This window comes from Meriones unguiculatus, chromosome 6 (assembly GCF_030254825.1).
Source record: "Meriones unguiculatus strain TT.TT164.6M chromosome 6, Bangor_MerUng_6.1, whole genome shotgun sequence".
Lineage (NCBI taxonomy): Eukaryota > Metazoa > Chordata > Mammalia > Rodentia > Muridae > Meriones > Meriones unguiculatus.
The window spans coordinates 17,896,757-17,913,741 of record NC_083354.1 but is presented as its reverse complement, the minus strand read 5'-3'; the positions used below and the strand labels follow the sequence as shown (position 1 = coordinate 17,913,741).

General features: G+C 38.4%; 1 protein-coding gene across 1 annotated transcript in view; it reads left to right on the top strand.

Annotated features, from left to right (window-relative positions):
* The window catches only part of Adam10 (ADAM metallopeptidase domain 10), a 95,317-nt gene extending 79,508 nt beyond the window's left edge, over positions 1–15,809 (top strand). Inside the window, exons 11-16 of the mRNA XM_021657435.2 lie at positions 3,647–3,797; positions 4,584–4,767; positions 5,486–5,594; positions 6,311–6,531; positions 11,562–11,688; positions 13,556–15,809. Coding sequence (XP_021513110.1) covers positions 3,647–3,797; positions 4,584–4,767; positions 5,486–5,594; positions 6,311–6,531; positions 11,562–11,688; positions 13,556–13,650 — 887 coding nt within the window. The 3' untranslated portion in view covers positions 13,651–15,809. The remainder of the gene's footprint in view (positions 1–3,646; positions 3,798–4,583; positions 4,768–5,485; positions 5,595–6,310; positions 6,532–11,561; positions 11,689–13,555) is intronic.
* Positions 15,810–16,985: the final 1,176 nt, after the last annotated feature.

Here is a 16,985-nt window from a genome sequence, read left to right as displayed (position 1 = left end):
ATATCACAACTCCATTCCTTTGAAAGGATAAACAATATTCCACTGTGTAAGGATATCAGAGATTTTGGTCTTATATTCAGCTGTATATCTCTCTTGTGACATTTATCAGATTCCAAATAGTTTGCCTTATCTTAAAGTTGTTTTGTGCATCCTCTTTTCCCACAAGATTATAAAATACATAAATGCAAAATTGGGTCATGGTCACTTTTGTCTATAAAGAATATTCAAAGAAGGGTTGATAAATTGAGAAAGACTTCCAGATAAGCCTGTCCTTTTGTTTTTCATACAGCTTTTACTGGGATAATTGTAAATGTGCATACAGGTACGGCAAACAGTGGGAGCTCAGTATCTTCATTTAGTATCTCCATAGGTGATAGCATGCAGGCTGACAGCATCATCAGCATGATGCTGCCATCAATGCACACTCCATACTCCCTGCTCCTATTTTCTCAGAATGTTGGTTTCTTTTTATACAATCTAATTACATGTGTAGTTTTACATCTACCACCACAGACAAGACCCAGAACAGTCCACGAGGACAAGGATACTCAGTGCTATCTGCTGATAACCACACCTACCTGTTTCTTGCTCTTCCCTACTGCACTAATCTCCTCCTTTTCTAAAATACTGTCCTTTTGAGAGTGTACAGATGGAGTTGCACAGTGTATAACTTTTAGGGAATGCCTTTCTTAGCAGAATTCCCTGAAGATTCAGTTTTTATCAGTAGTTCATCCATTTTGTTGCTAAGAGATACTCCCTGATATATAATGGGTTGTTTAGTCATTCACCTGCTGAAAACAGCTTGGCTAGCTATTTGTAGGGTTTTGCTTTTATCAACTAAATATCTGTAAAATTCGTGTGTAGGGTTTTTTTTTATATGAACATAGTTTTTTTTTATTCTTTGAAAAAACACCCCAAGTCTAGTTAACAAAACATATAGTGATCACTTATTTTGTTTTCTACAAAACTCCCAAACTGCTTTCCAGGGTGGCTGTAATACTTTACCTTCTCATGATCTGGTTATGACCAGTCTCAGTCTCTTTATAATCATCAGAATGTAGCATATTCACTATTTTTGGGCTGAGCCATTCGGGCAGGCATGGCGCTATAGTTTCTTGTTTTATTTTATATTCCTCTGGTGACAGTGGTAACCTCTTTCACTGCTTATTTGTTTTTTTCTTCTCTGAGGAAATGTCCACTTACCTTTCTCAGCAGTTTTTAGTGTTTTTTGTTGTTATTGGATTTTTTGTTTATTAATTTTTGAGATTTATTCATATAATCACTGGTGATTTGTCAGATACCTTGGAGAGTTTTTGGTTGTTCTTGGTACAGCACACAGTCTTTCTGTGTTTGTGTTCTGAGTGCTGGATTATAGGCGTGCACCACTATGCTGGACTCAGATAATGGTTTGCAAATGTTTTCTCACAGCCCGAAGTATATTTCTTTCTCCCTGTCACCAAGTCTTTGGCTTTTTCTTTTAAAGCTTCCCACCATTGGTTAGATTGACATTACATTTATGCTATTACTTATGTTACTGTCCTCAGTTGTCATTTTTCTGTCACTTCTTAATGAAGAAATGCTCTGTGGATGGTAGAGTTCTCACAGTAAACTTAGAAGCTGATTGTAAAAATGAATAGAGCAGTCAGTTGGTAGCTGTTAGGGAGAAGATTGTGTGTCAGATGCTGCACATGCATTTTCAACCTCTTCTGGAATTACATGTCACAGGAATTAGGAAGTTATTACTAGCTGTTTAAAAGTCATTGTTTTACTTGAGTATGGATGTTCTAGTTGAAGAGTCAAAAGACATCTTATAAGATAGTGGGCTGGAATTTCAGTGACTGTTAAGATTTTCCTTAATGAATTAAGAACAAACTTGATAAATGTAAAGGCTTTCTTTCTGGTTTTCACTCATCTGTGCCATAAGTGATGTTTCTGTGCTGGACTTGTGTTCCCTTCTGTTTATTCAGTTCCCATTTTAAGGCATTAGAAAGATTCCTTAAAATGGGAACTGAATAAATATTTTATTTTGATGCATTAGAAAGAGAAAATCCTAAAATTTAAGACCCAAGAACCCCTGGCCTTCATCTGTTTGATCCTGTTGGGGTATATGGCCTCCAGCAAGTCATAGGCTCCTTGTAAGTTAGTTTTGCTTACTAGAAAATGAAGGCATTTGATTTTTTGTGATTCCCAATAAATGATAATCTCCTGAGGTCATTTTGTGATCTTACAAAGAATAGCATTCCTAGTCTTGATTTTTTCCCCCATCATTTAATTTAGTGATACTGGGGATTGAAGTAAACCCATTATTCCAATTTTGAGTTTCAATGAGAACTTTAGGAAGTTGAATAAGTATATTGAAATTATTCACCAATATTTAGACCAGACTTTCTAATTCTGTTTATCTTAGATATTTCCTTTTAGGAAATATTGTTAGGTTGCCTGGGACTATGAGGAGTGTATTAATAATTCATACATATTTCTTTTCTTAAGGAGCTTGCTCTAGCAAGAAATAGAATAAAGTACGTTAAAAGTCCTTATTGACACTATTATGATCACTTTTTAAAAGTGAGTTATTTATAGGACAAAATAATCACAAATAATTCACAAATAAATCATATAAAAATAAAAAGGTAGAGCAAACCTATTCTATAGTAAAATAGCTTAAGAGATATATCAACTAAAGCAACTGTGGTAGGTTAGGAGAATCTTTTTGGGAACTTAATTCAGTGACCAATTGAAGAAAGATAGTTCAGGAAATTTGAACATGGGTTGGCTAAAGATGGTTAATAATTAAGCATCTTGCTGATTTTATCAGCTGTGATAATGATACATAGTTAGGTTCATGAAAGGTACATCATTTAGACATGCAGCCTGAAGTTTTTACAAAAGAACATATTAGGCGTGGTGATTTTAAAATGTTAGAGAATTAAGAGTGGTTTGGAGTAAGTAAGAGAAGAGAAGTATACATCGGAAGTCATTGTGATTATCTTACTACTTTTGTGTATGTTTGAAATTTGCTATAACAGGTTTTCCTCTTTTCTCCTGGTTGAGAAACACTAACTTCATATGTGTGATATACATTTGTAGTCAACAAAGCTCAATTGTGATGTGGTTAAATAGCAAGCTACTAGTTCTATAAAGGAAATAAAAAAGATCCGTGAGGTCAGTCTTCTCACTGTGCAGAAACAGAGGTTCCCCAAAGGGAGTGGCATTCTGAAGTTGCAGTTATGGGTTAGTAGCTCTGCCCTTACTAAAAAAACAGGTCTTCTGTTTTTCAGATTCTGTTTTTTGCCTTACTTACTCATCAGAATTTCCTTTTTTTTTTTTTTTTTTTTTGTAAAGCTCTAAGTATTTGTGAATTTTATTTTATTTTTATATATATGGTGTTTTGTCTGCATGTACATCTGCAGCTGTGTAAGCCTGATTCCCCAAAGGCTGAAAGATAGTGTCAGCTATCCTAGATCTTTAGTTACAGACATTTGTGTGCTGCCGTGTGGGGTGCTGGGAACTGAAATCCGGGCCTCAGGAAGGGCAACAAGTGCTCCTAAATAAACTGTCAGGCCCTCTCTCCAGCCCTGAGTTTTTAAATTTTGACGAAAATTAATGTGTGCATACAGTGCTTACCTTGTCCTGTTACTTTCTTCAGAATCTGGCCAGCCTATATGTGGAAATGGGATGGTGGAACAAGGTGAAGAATGTGACTGTGGCTATAGTGACCAGTGTAAAGATGAGTGCTGCTTTGATGCCAACCAGCCAGAGGGGAAGAAATGCAAACTGAAGCCTGGGAAGCAGTGCAGGTACCTGCCTTGCCAACTCCAGTTAATGCCAACATGCCTGCAAGGTCACCCGCAGGCAGCTAGGACAGGTTTAATGTTGATATCAAGAGAGCCTTATAGCTGTGGAAGTTTGTCTTGCTTTGTTTTATTGTCATTTGTTTTTCTGGAATGACAGTATTTTGAGAATTAGAGCAATTTATAATTTAGTGATTTGGGTATTGAAAAAAAGATTGTGAAATGCTGATCCATAAAATACATATCATTTGTTCCTAACTTTGAAAACATGACCATCTTCTGTCCAAAAAGAATCTTAACTTTAAAATATTTAGGTAAAGTGGGGCATGTAGGCTTCTGTGACTAGTGTCATATAATTATCTCACTTGACAAATGCAGTTGTGATTACAAGTAATGAACTATAGTTTACACAGACTTTTTAAATGATTAGTCTGTGTATCCAAGTTTGATTTTAGTACAGAAATGTTTAAATTGATTAATGTGTTATATTGCTATGTAGAAAAAAAAAATAACACTGAAAAGTTCCCTAATCCTGAGTTCACTTCACAAAAGGCAGAGTAAGAATGCTGATTAGTAGTCTTTTTGACTGTGGAAACCAGATACTTAATCATCTTCTTAGACTTGCTAGAATGTTCAAATAGAGTAGCTTGTTACTAGTAATATTTGAAGTTATATTTCAGTAAGTCCTTACCATTTAAGAGATGAAGTTTGTGATGAAAATCAGGTTCATATCTAAGTATATAATAAGTAGCTGGTGATTTACTTTATCTGATCATTTAATGCTTCTCCTAGTCCGAGTCAAGGACCCTGCTGTACAGCACAGTGTACATTCAAGTCGAAGTCTGAGAAGTGTCGGGATGATTCTGACTGTGCAAAGGAAGGGATATGCAATGGTTTTACTGCACTCTGCCCAGCATCTGATCCCAAGCCCAACTTTACAGACTGTAACAGGCATACACAAGTGTGCATTAATGGGGTAAGCATTTGATTGAAGATGTTTTACAGAACATCCTTTTTCAAAATAATGGTTGATACTCTTGGGCTCCTGTTCAGTAATGTCCCTGTTTGTTCCCCCACAAAGCCACAAATGTGTATTGTGACACAGTTGTGCAGTGGCATATAGTTAGCTCCTGACTCACTTTTCATGCTGCCAACTATGTGTCTTTGGTTTTCCTGAGAGTACAACTAGGTGTGTGGTCTTATCTGTGCTGCCTTTAAGTTATATGAATTAATATTTCAGGAGCTGGAATAAAAGAGCTCATCTGCTCATTTTCTCTGAGTATGAAATCTTCTGACTTTCTATGGCTAAATGTCACTTCATTCTGCATGAGGAAGACTTTTTCTCTGCTTATAGAGAAACCATAACTTGCACAAATGTGGAACTGCTTTTTTTTTTTTTCTTTGTTTCATGGCTTTAAAAGTTGTACAAATTACTTTCATTTAACCTTAGATCTACTTATATGGTCTGATTGGCTCTAATATTCATCTATGTTTTTGTTTTGTGGTGCCGAGGATCAGACCCAGGGCCTTGCATATGCTAAGCTAGTGTTTGCCATGGAGGTGCATCTCCAGCCCCACAGTTTGTAACTTGTATTTCCACTTTCTTACTTGACACCAGAAGCTTATACCTGCCTATTACTGTGAACAATAGTCTTGACCACACAAAGATTAAATTAAGTTTGCTGTTTCCCTAGCAATGTGCAGGTTCTATCTGTGAGAAGTATGACTTGGAGGAGTGCACCTGTGCCAGCTCTGATGGCAAAGATGATAAGGAGTTATGCCATGTTTGCTGCATGAAGAAAAGTAAGGCTTTTCAATACCTCAGCCTAAAGTCTTCTTCCAAAATCTATTATTTGCCATTAATTGTTTGTTTGTTTGATTCTTTGGGAATGAAGTTTATGAGGAAAAAGGACATCAAGACCATGATTGAACCTTGAGTTGGAAGAGCATGAGAAAGAAACAGCAATATCAGAAATAGCTTAGCAGGGAAGCCTCTTTCCCTTTAAGACCTGGAGAGGAGCCTCTTGGAGTTGAGAGAGAGACAGAGACACATAGACAGAGTCAGAGAGAGAGACAGAGAGAGTTGCCATGAGAGTCATGGCAGGGGTGAGGTGGTATGGGGCAGAGAAGATCCCTGTCTTTAAGCTTTCATTGTTAAATTGATACACAGTTTGGACAGATACTTTATAGTTAAATTAGTTCTCTAGAGAAAAATTTAAGTGTTGCATTGCATTATGGTCTTTACAGTGTTGTTAAATGATACATTAGAGCAAATCTTGCCGCTTTAGGCAATAATTTATATAAACATAGTTCTGTGGTTTTAAAGCCATTGCAGACACTAAGTCAACCCTTGATGTTTGTTTATATTTTAGCATTTAAGGTAAAGGATTAATGAAGTTATTCCGACAAACTAGTATAGATCTGTGTAACATGGGAAGGAGTTTAGATCTTTCATTTTACTTCTAAGACCATCTCACCAGGTACTGACTTCTGTTTGTGTTTGGCACTGCTTTTTCCAGTGGTTCCAGCAACTTGTGCCAGTACAGGCTCTCTGCAGTGGAGTAAGCAGTTCAGTGGTCGGACGATCACTCTGCAGCCGGGCTCTCCATGTAATGACTTCAGAGGCTACTGTGATGTTTTCATGCGGTGCAGATTAGTAGATGCTGATGGCCCTCTAGCTAGGCTGAAAAAAGCAATTTTTAGTCCACAACTCTATGAAAACATTGCTGAGTGGATTGTGGTAAGTATAGTCTCCATTCATAAAAACCTTAGCTTAAAATGTTTGATCTTAATTTGGGGTGGGGGCAGGGTTCACTAATGTTGGGATACAAACACTTTGCCTGTTTATACTGGAATAACTTTACTCTATGTGTAGATTTTTAATGTTTAAAAGTATTCCTGGATCTCCACCTGAATGTATTCAGAGTTCTGCTAGGTGGTAGGTGTCATTCTTTTTCCCTCTGCTGCTGTGCTTACATTGTTTCTTGCAAGTGACTTCTGGTGGTACATATGTTAGTGTTTCCTCTGGGCTTTGGGGAAAGTACTGCTTGGTTTTTGTTATTTCTCTCTTGTTTCAGTACAACAGCTACAGGTCCTACCTTGCTCAGTAGTAAAATTGAGTAAGAGATTGATGATTTTCTAAGGCTTTTCATGGTTCTTCTTCTTTTTTTTTTCTTTTTCCTTCTTATCTTTCAGTATAATTTCCGGGTCTTAATCTTGCCTGTGATAGGAAATACTAAGCAATGTAAGAGCAGATACAGAGCCAGTTGCAGATCCTTAATGATGCTTATTTAGTGGAAGGCAGAGTCAAGCAGATCTAAGAGTTGGAGGCCAGCTCAGTCTACAAAGCAAGTTCAAGGATAACCAAGGCTACACAGAGAAATTCTGTCTTGAAAAAAGAAAGATCGAGAGAGAGAGAGAGAGAGAGAGAGAGAGAGAGAGAGAGAAATTTCATTTTGGAGGTTGAAGTAGGGCTGCTCTTAGATGGAGCTCAGTTTGGGCTACACAGAAAGTACCAGGTTTAGGCTATGACAAAAAATAGAGGAGTGTTTATATTTGGAGCCCAGCTACTCAGAAGCTGAGGGTAAAGGGACCCCTGAGCCTTCGGATTAGAGACCTGACACCATAGTGAGAAGGGCCATAAGAAAAGTTAATTCTTATCAAAATAATAATAATAATAATAATAACACAAGCTTTTGACAAACTTAAATAAAAAGTTACAACATAGTGGAGAATGAAAGGAAGGAGGCACATAATAAATCTGGGGGGGGGGAATTAAAATAATGGTTCTCTGCAATGTCAAACCTAGCACAAAAGATGAAAAGAGAAACAAGACCACATCAACTATAGCATAGTAGAAACTGGAAAAGAATTACTAATGTCCTCAACTCCCACTTAAAGAATAAGTGATAATGGCTTAGGATCTCAGCATATTTAATGTTGAGTGCTCTCAGTTTTCTCAAGAAACACATGATGCCTTCTAAAGCTATTGAGTGTTGATCAATGCCTCCTAGCTAGACAAACTCAGCAACAATATGGAACACATTCTGGAAAAACCTAAATATGGCTGTCAAAACAACTGTACCAAAAAAAAATCATCTCCATGAGAACAGTAGCCATAAAATATTGAAGTGTTAAGGTTTTTCAAACTCTACAGAACTGCATGAGAAGAAAAAGGGTCATAGAGCACTGTCAAAGGATGCCAGGAACACTGGAATAGATACAGTAAAGGCAGTCCTTGACTTCTTGCACAGCCTCTCACAGCACAGTACCCTAACAGCATACATGACCAAACAGAAAAACATCACCCTGACTGATAAGATGCCAAGACACAAACTATCATTACTATAAAAGAAACCTTTTTATGCAAGGAAACTGCACAAAATCAGATGAGACAAATAATGTCAAACAAACTCAGCATTTGCTGTCTTATCACCTGACATGGCCATTGCTCACTAAAGCATCTACAACCTGTTCTCCAGGCATTGTGGATGAGGCTAGCTGAAGATGCTACATCCATGCTGAAATTAATAAAATAAAAGGCATGTGTTACCTTCATTCACATATAGCAAATCTACATAAGTTCAGAAGTGTCTGATTAAAGCATTCCAGAACATAAGATAAGCATTCTCACTACTAATTCACAGAAAGGGATCAGGTATTAACTTGGAGGGGAGAGTCTGAGTTCTAAGTCTATTTATAAAGTAAACTATTCAGTTTTAGGTATCACATATTCTTAACCCTGCTACTTTCAAGTAAGTTTCATAAATTACTTGGAAAGCATGAACATTTAGGTTCAGCAATCCTTTAAGAAAACTACAGGAAAGACAATGTTTTAAGGTTTGTTTTATTTTGTTTTGAGACAGCACTGGCTGGCATCAAACTTGTTCTTCTGTTTTAAGGCGGGATCTTATGTAATCCAGACTGGCCTCAAACTCATTACATAGCTGAGGAAGACCTTAAACTTCTGATCTTCCTGTCTTTACTTTCCAAGTGCTAGAAATAACTGTTTTTGCCACCACATCCCATTTTATGAGGTATTGGTTCCAGCAACTCAGAGGCTCATGCCTAGCAGGCAAGTACTCTATTGAATTGCATTCTCAGTCCCCTAATTCATTTTTTTTTTCACAATATAGAGAAATGTGAGCTTAAAAATTAAATTCAGTGCAGGTATGAGAGAGCGGGGTGTGGGGAGGGGCCTGGGAGAGAGAATGGAAATCAGTAGGGAGGGCATCTCTAGAATGAGCCTGAGACCTGGGATTGGAGACGTTCCCAGGAGTCTGTGGGGGTGAACCTAGCTGAGACTCCTACCAGTGGGGCATGTGAAGTGGCCACCTCCCTTAGCCAGGTAGAACGCCAGTGGAGGGATGGGCACACCAACTCACCCATAAAACCTTTGACCCCCAATTTGTCCTGCCTAGAAAATGTGTAGAGGGTGTTGAGAATTGAACCTGGTGGGTCCTCTGGACAAACAGCCAGCACTATTAACCACCGAGCCTTCTCTCTAGCTCTTAAGCCAAGTTTTAACCACAGTTATCCAGACCTTAGTTATTCCAGTGTTGTAGCTGTTTATGGTGCTCCACTGTAGAGTATGTAGGACTATTAGTAGCACCAAAGGATCTCTATATTGTGTCTTTGTGAACAGATCCTTGTCCACATTATCAGTGAATGGCAAACTAGAAAAAAGTACATGTGTGTGCATGGTTCCTGCAGGGGTCAGAAGACAGTGTTATATTCCCTGGCACTGCAGTTACAGATGGTTGTAACTGCATCTGTAATTACAGATGGATGCGGAGAATCGAACCTAGGGAAGAGCAGCCAGTGCTCTTAACAACTGAACTATCTCTCCATCATCTTTACATTAAAAAAAAAAACAGCCCCAAAACAGTGTGTACGTGTGTGTGTGTGTGTGTGTGTGTGTGTGTGTGTGTGTGTGTGTGTAAGTGGAAATGGAAGTCAGAGGACAACTTTCTTGAATCTTTTTCTTGAACAGTTTGTTCCTAGGAGGCACTGGGTGATTCTAAGGGAGGAATCCATGCCAGGTGTGAATGGCTGCAGTAACATAGAAATGGATGGCTAATAGAGCCCTACCTGGTTAGGAGGATGTGGGGAAGAGTGTGGTGTTGGATGCCATAGCTCAGGGATTGAAAAGTGAGTGCCATGTCAGTGTTCAAGTGGAGTGAGGAGGATCTACAGAGTAGGAGAAAGATTGAAAGTAAGGCTTCCGGTCCATGTAGAAGACCATCTCAGTGTGCAAATAGGGTGAGGAGGGGTTGTTGTAGGAGAAAGACTAAAAGGAACCAGGGTTCAACAGCGACATGGATGGCCCAGTACTCAGGTAATGAAAGAACAATATGAACCTGGAACTTTTTGTGTAACAAAGTAAGTGCTTAAAGAATGAGGTGGTTAAAGTGTTAAATTTAAAAACCCCATGGTAATGATAATATTGGATTATAATACATTGTATAGAATAGGGAGCCCTAACAGGACAAAGTTTGTGGAGAATGGAACATTTACATAGTTCCAAATTACAACTCCATAAAATACTCATTGATTCCACAAAGGAAAAAACATCTTGTTGATTAAGTCTGGTGGATAACATCTCAATCAAATACTCAAGGTTAGCATCATAGTAATGAAGTCAGTCATGTGCTGCCTGTATGGAGGTGGTAAAAGAGTGCTAGATCCCTTCTGTGATGTATCTTAACAGATGCATGAGCAGAATCTATTTGATCATAAGAAACACTAGGGAATTCAAAATTGGTTGTTACAATCTTGTACTTAACAACCATCCTGAAAATTTCAAGTGTCGAAATCTTAAAGGGCAAGAGGGGAGCGGTGGGACCCCTCCAGACTTAAGGACAGAAGTGGGGCACAACAGCACATGATGCTGAAGGTGTGACGAGACAGATGGCAAAGCTTGCGTGGGTCTGTGATGGCCATGGCCTGCCTGTCTAGGAAAATACTCTTGTATAGTGTGTATGTGTGTGTGTGTGTATGTGTATGTGTGTGTACGTACACATCTGTCTGTCTTTCCACCCATCTGTCTGTGGTTTTGGGGGTGGGGGGGAAGTGCATGTGCACATGAAAGTGTGAGTCCAGAGATTGATGTCAGATGCTGCTTTCCTTCTTTCTTTGGTGTTGCTGAGACAGGGTCTCTCATTGAACCTGTAGATTTCTGCTTAGCTAATCTGGCTGGCCAGCAAGTCCAAGAGATCCACTTGTCTCTGCTCCCCAGTACTGGGATTATAGGTATATACTTTTACACCTGGCTTTTTTACAAAAGTTCTGAGGATCTGCACTTAGGTACTGATCTTGGTGACAAGCCAAGCCCTTTACCAATGGAGCTCTATGTTATAGGGAGTAGCATGGTGCATAAAGCTGACTCTGGGTCAGAGTTTTGGAAGTTCTTTGCACTGTGCTTGCAACTTTTTGTTAAGTTAGATATTCTTTTAAGGTGAAACAAAAGTTGTTTTAATGTGAGAGCTTATGCATGCAGAAAAAGTGGCTAGGAGTGTTTTGGCATAGCATGTATTTTTATTTTAGGATCTAGGTAAACAGTACAGACTTAGTAAGTTATATAAAGCCTCAGATGATAGAGGTGTTTTGAATGTTTCTTTTGCTAGAAATAATTAGTAGTGGTTGCGTAAGTGTTACAATAATCTACATTAAAGTCAATATGGATATTCAGAACTGAAAAGCTGTAAATATTTCATATAATGGATGTTAGTATCTGCTGTCTTTAAACTGTGTAATTCTGTTCCTATCCAGGCTCATTGGTGGGCAGTACTGCTTATGGGAATTGCCCTGATCATGTTAATGGCTGGATTCATCAAGATTTGCAGTGTTCACACTCCAAGTAGTAATCCAAAGTTGCCTCCTCCTAAACCACTTCCAGGTAAGGTACTGAGCAATGGGTACTGCTGCGAGCAAAGCAGAACTTCATGGCAGGAGGATGCAGCACCCACAAGGCTTTAGTAACTGAGTTTATGTGGCTTTGCTTTTGACAGATTACCTGATAAATGATTCACTGGCTCTGTACTTGTTTGTCAGTACAGTCTAGTTATTGACTACCATTGTAATGCTGATATCTTGAGTGTCAAAAAACATTTAACATTTTGATTTTTTGTTGGGTCTTCCCTCCTTGTTTTTGTCTCAGTCTGTTACCATACCTTGTTTTTTGTTGTTGTTGTTTTTTTTACAGTAGTTAAGATGCTTTTAAATTACGGTCTTTCTATTTAAATAGTTAATGGCTATGATACTATTTGTAATGTTTGTGTTCTTGAAATAGTTTCTGGCCCTCTGCTGCCCTGCAGGCAGAATACAGTATAAATAAAAATTAAAAAAAATTCTTGTAATACAATAATAAAATTGCGATGAACTTAAAAAAAAAAGAAAGAAATAGTTTCTGGTGGGGAAGCACATTTTCCTCTAGAAGAGGGTTACTGAGAAGTCTAAATCTGTGTATAGGGGGGTTTTAGTGTAGCAGCTTTAGATGTTAAGAACTGTCATATAGTCCCTCCCTCTTCCCTCAGGTGGGTACCACTACCAGGATAAATCAAGTCTGGGCATTTGAAGAAGGCGAGAGGAAGCAGCTGCTCTGTGTTACACTTTAGTCAGTTTTATCAGTCCTCCCTTCCCCTCTCCAAGGTGTGTGTGGCTAGTCATTATAGGTAGGGTAAGACACTGCCTAAGGACAGTGTCAGACATTAGGGTTGGATGCTAGCATGTCCCCGTCCTCCTCAGGAGAGGTCAACTATAATACCCTACACAGGCTGGCTTCTGCTTTGTATTTTCCCTCAGCTATCCCCTTGCATTTTCCTGTGTTGGGATGAGAGGACATTTGATTTGATACACTTGCTTTCTTAAGCTTCCTGAGGTAGCACCAAAGTGCTTGTGTCATGTGTCAGTTTAACACATTTCTGAGAGCTACAGGACATTTTTTTTAATTATTTATTTTATTAATCAAAGGTTATTTACTTTGTATCCTAGCTGTAGCCCCCTCCCACATTCCCTCCCAATCCTACCCTCCCTCCCTCATCTTCTCCCTGCCCTATTCCAAGTTCACTAACAGTGGAGGACCTCCTCCCCTTCTATCTGACCCTAGCTTATCAAGTCTCTTCAGGACTGGCTGCAATGTACAGGATACTTTTAGTCACAATTGCCATGGCACTCTCCTTCAGTAGAGCAGACATTTGACTTGTGTATTGATACCTCTGAAAACTGGTTGTCATTTGTTAAACCTTCATAAGGTGCTGAGCACTTGTTTACAGGACAGTCTCAAAGTCTTCATGATAGACTGGGTGAGTAAGTTGCCATCCTGCTGTGCAGACAGGCCTCAAATGTCTTGTCAGGGCTCAAGTCATGGTTGTGACCTCAAACCTATATTCGTTTAGACTAATCAGTCTAGTTCATAAGGCTGTCAAGTATGTGAAATGTGGCTTATCCACTGAGATGTGCTGTTAAATATGAATCAGACTTAAAGACTTAACATAAAATGGTGAAACATTTTAGTAATTTTTATATTAAGTACATGTTAAAGTTGGTATTTTTAACTTGAATTGGCCTAAAATTAAATAAGTATTAAAATTAACTTTATTATCTTATTATTTACTTATTCATTTAGGCCTCCAGAAAATTGGAAAGTATGTTACAGGGCACATATTTCTGCTGGTCAATGCCAAATAGCTTTTCTTGGTGAAAGAGCACTTCACTTTTGAAGATTAGGAGGTGGCACACAGTGAGCTGTTTTGCTTTCGTTGCAGGCACTTTAAAGAGGAGGAGACCGCCGCAGCCCATTCAGCAGCCCCCGCGTCAGAGGCCCCGAGAGAGTTATCAAATGGGACACATGCGACGCTGACTGCAGCTTTTGCCTTGGTTCTTCCTAGTGCCTACAGTGGGAAAACTTCACTCCAAAGAGAAACCTGTTAAGTCATCATCTCCAAATGAAACCCTCACAGTTAACAGTTGAAGAAAAAGAAATGGCAAGAGATCATGTCCTCAGACCAGGTGGAATTACTTAAAATTTAAAGCCTGAAAATTCCGATTTTTGGGGGGTGGGATGGAAAAGGAACCCAATTTTCTTATGGACAGATATTTTTAACCTAATGGCACAAAGTCTTACAATATTATTATGTGCCCCGTGTTCCCTGTTCTTCGTTGCTGCATTTTCTTCACTTGCAGACAGACTTGGCTCTCAATAAACTTTTATCACAAATTGAAATATATTTTTTTCAACTGCCAATCAAGGCTGGGAGGCTCGACCACCTCAACATTGGGTACATCACTTGCCAATGTACATACCTTCTTATATGCAGACATGTATTTCTTACGTACACTGTACTTCTCTGTGCAATTGTAAACAGAAATTGCAATATGGATGTTTCTTTGTATTATAAATTTTTCCGCTCTTAATGAAAAATTACTGTTTAATTGACATACTCAGGATAACAGAGAATGGTGGTGTTCAGTGGTCCAGGATTCTGTAATGCACACAGGCAGTTTTGAAATGAAAATCATTTTTCCTTTTTCTTATGATACATACATCTTTTTCCTTGTTACATGGCTGCTGTGAGCAGGAGGGGCTGTGCTAGCGAACACAGCTGATGGGGTGCAAACTGGACAGTAACCGCATTTGGCTTTAGAGTCTGTTCTTTATGTAGATGTCTGGTTTCTGCTTAGTATTTTACACTTCCTAAATCAATTCCATTTTTAAATTGCTAGGTGAAAGTTTTTCATGCCATGGTAGAAATTATGTCGGAAATAGTCATTTTCATTTACAGCCTGCTTATTACTTTGTGTGTTCTTATGCTTAAAGTCTGCTAATTCTGTTTTGATTTGATATGGAAAAGAAAATCAGTGTCTTCATTGAAATATCTGGACAGTTCTTCAGCACACCATCACTGATTGTTGGTAACCACTAGAGATGAGTAATTTGCTCAGCAGGTAGTTGAAATTGTAGATAGACTTTCTGACATTGTTTTTCCCCCAAGACATTTTAACAATGATGGTAGACAGCACAGTGTCCCATTACAAACTTTTTTAAAGTAGGTATAAATATTGGCATTTTTAAAGAAAGAGAAAGCAAAAGCATTTAATGTATTAACAGGCTTATTGTGCTATGCAGAAAATGGAGGGGGCATTAAAAAATGTAAGCTTGTGACATATTCATTGCTTCTGTTTTCCAGCTACATCACTTAAATTAGAAGTCAACAGCAGTGATTTTCCTAGCTTTAGATAGGAGGCAAATTTAGGGAAGGTTGACAAGATTACTGTGTTTGGCTTTTTTTTTTTTTTTTTTTCTCCTCCTTTTTTCTTAAGAGTCTAAGGTTTACACAATCACTCATAATGTGACGCGAGCCAGCAAGGCCAAAAACGCTAGAGAAACAATGGGATCTCTCCTTGTAAACTTGTACAGTACGTGGTGACTTTTTTCAAAACAGCTTTTTGTACATGATTTAGAGACAAATTTTGTACATGAAACCCCAGATAGACTATAAATAATTCTAATTCAACAAGTAGGTAGCTGTGTATGACACTGCTTTAAATCATTCAAATGCCTTTGTTTTTGGACTGTGCAAAGGTTGGAAGTGGGTTTGCATTTCTAAAATGGTGACTTTTATTCTGCAAGAGTTCTTAGTAACTTCTTGAGTGTGGTAGACTTTGGAACATGTACATTTTTTGCTTGTAATGTTATCCTGTGGTAGGGTTTTGGCAGTTACACGCTGCCCTATTTTATTTTGAGTCTAAGTTAAATGTTTTCTGAAGAGATACATGCACTGAACTGTTTCCACTACAAATCAAGATGTGGTAAAAAAAAAAAAAATGAAAGGATCAGGACCAGTGAGATCTAATACTACTGTCAGTTTAATGTCCACTGTGTTTTATACAGTATCTTTTTTGTTGTTGTTGTTCACTTTGGAAATTTTTACTAAAACCTGCAAAAAATAAAGTATTGTGCAAAGATGTAAGGTTTTTTGAAACTTGAAATGCATTAATAAATAGACTTGATGAAATCAACTTGCTGGGTGTATGCTCTTTGAACTCTGAGAACTGTTAGAAGCAGCTGCCATACTGAATGAAGGACTGACTGCTCAGCAGAAAGGTCTCTCCATGCAAGTGCAGGCATTGCTGCTCACAGTTGAGAGCCACAGTGAAGAGCTGGCTATCATTGTCATACACACAATGAATATTAAATGTCCCCCACACATCTGCTTATTGCTGTTTCTGCTCAGTGTCCAGGACTTGTCTTAATTAAGAGCGGAGTCTAACTGGAAACTTGCAGTCTTCTTTCTATGTTGTCAAAGTTCTGGGTGCTAAGTGCCTTATTAATGTCTAGTGTATGTGGGCATGGCAGTGCCCATCCAAAACCTCAGTCAGTGCTGCAGAGTCTAAGGGAGGAGTATTGGGGAAGTTAAAGGTCAACCTGGGCTATCAAGATTCCATCCCTAAACAATTCTGGTAAAGTAACTGCCTCACATGCACATGGACCTTGTCTTCCATTCATAGGGCCCCTGCCTGTGCTCACACACAAAAGAAGACCTGGGCTAGTGAAGATATATTTGAAACTTTGAACTACTATTTTCCTATCTTGTCAGATTTATTGCAAACAGAGAATTGACACTGTAGTATTACCTACAAAAGAAATTATTTTATACATAGAATAGTGCCCTTTATGGAACAATATGTCCCAAATTCCTCTTTTAAAATTAGGACTGGCTGTAAACATTCGCATCATTAAATAAGTAAATACTCAATAGTTTGTTTTTTGAAGTGCCGTGCAAATGCAAGTGCTGAAAGCAGGGGCTCTCATATCTGTGCCTAGCTTATAATACTTTTATAGTAAAGTTACCTAATAATTGCAGAGAAAAGGAAGAGGTTTTTGTTGTTGTTTTTGGGGTTTTTTGTTTGTTTGTTTGTTAATTGTTAATTCTTGTTAATTCTTGCCGTCAGATAATTATAAATTTATTGCTTTCTTTATTGCTGCTTGAATTTTATTTGGAATATATATATGTGTGTGTGTGTGTGTGTGTGTGTGTGTGTGTGTGTGTGTGTTGGGTTTTTTGAGGCAGGGTTTCTCTGTGTAGTCCTGGGTGTCCTAGACTAGCTATGTAGTCCAAGCTGGCCTTGAATTCACAGAGATAGGACTGCTTCTGCCTCCCAAGTGCTGGGATTACAGTCATGCACTACTTTTTG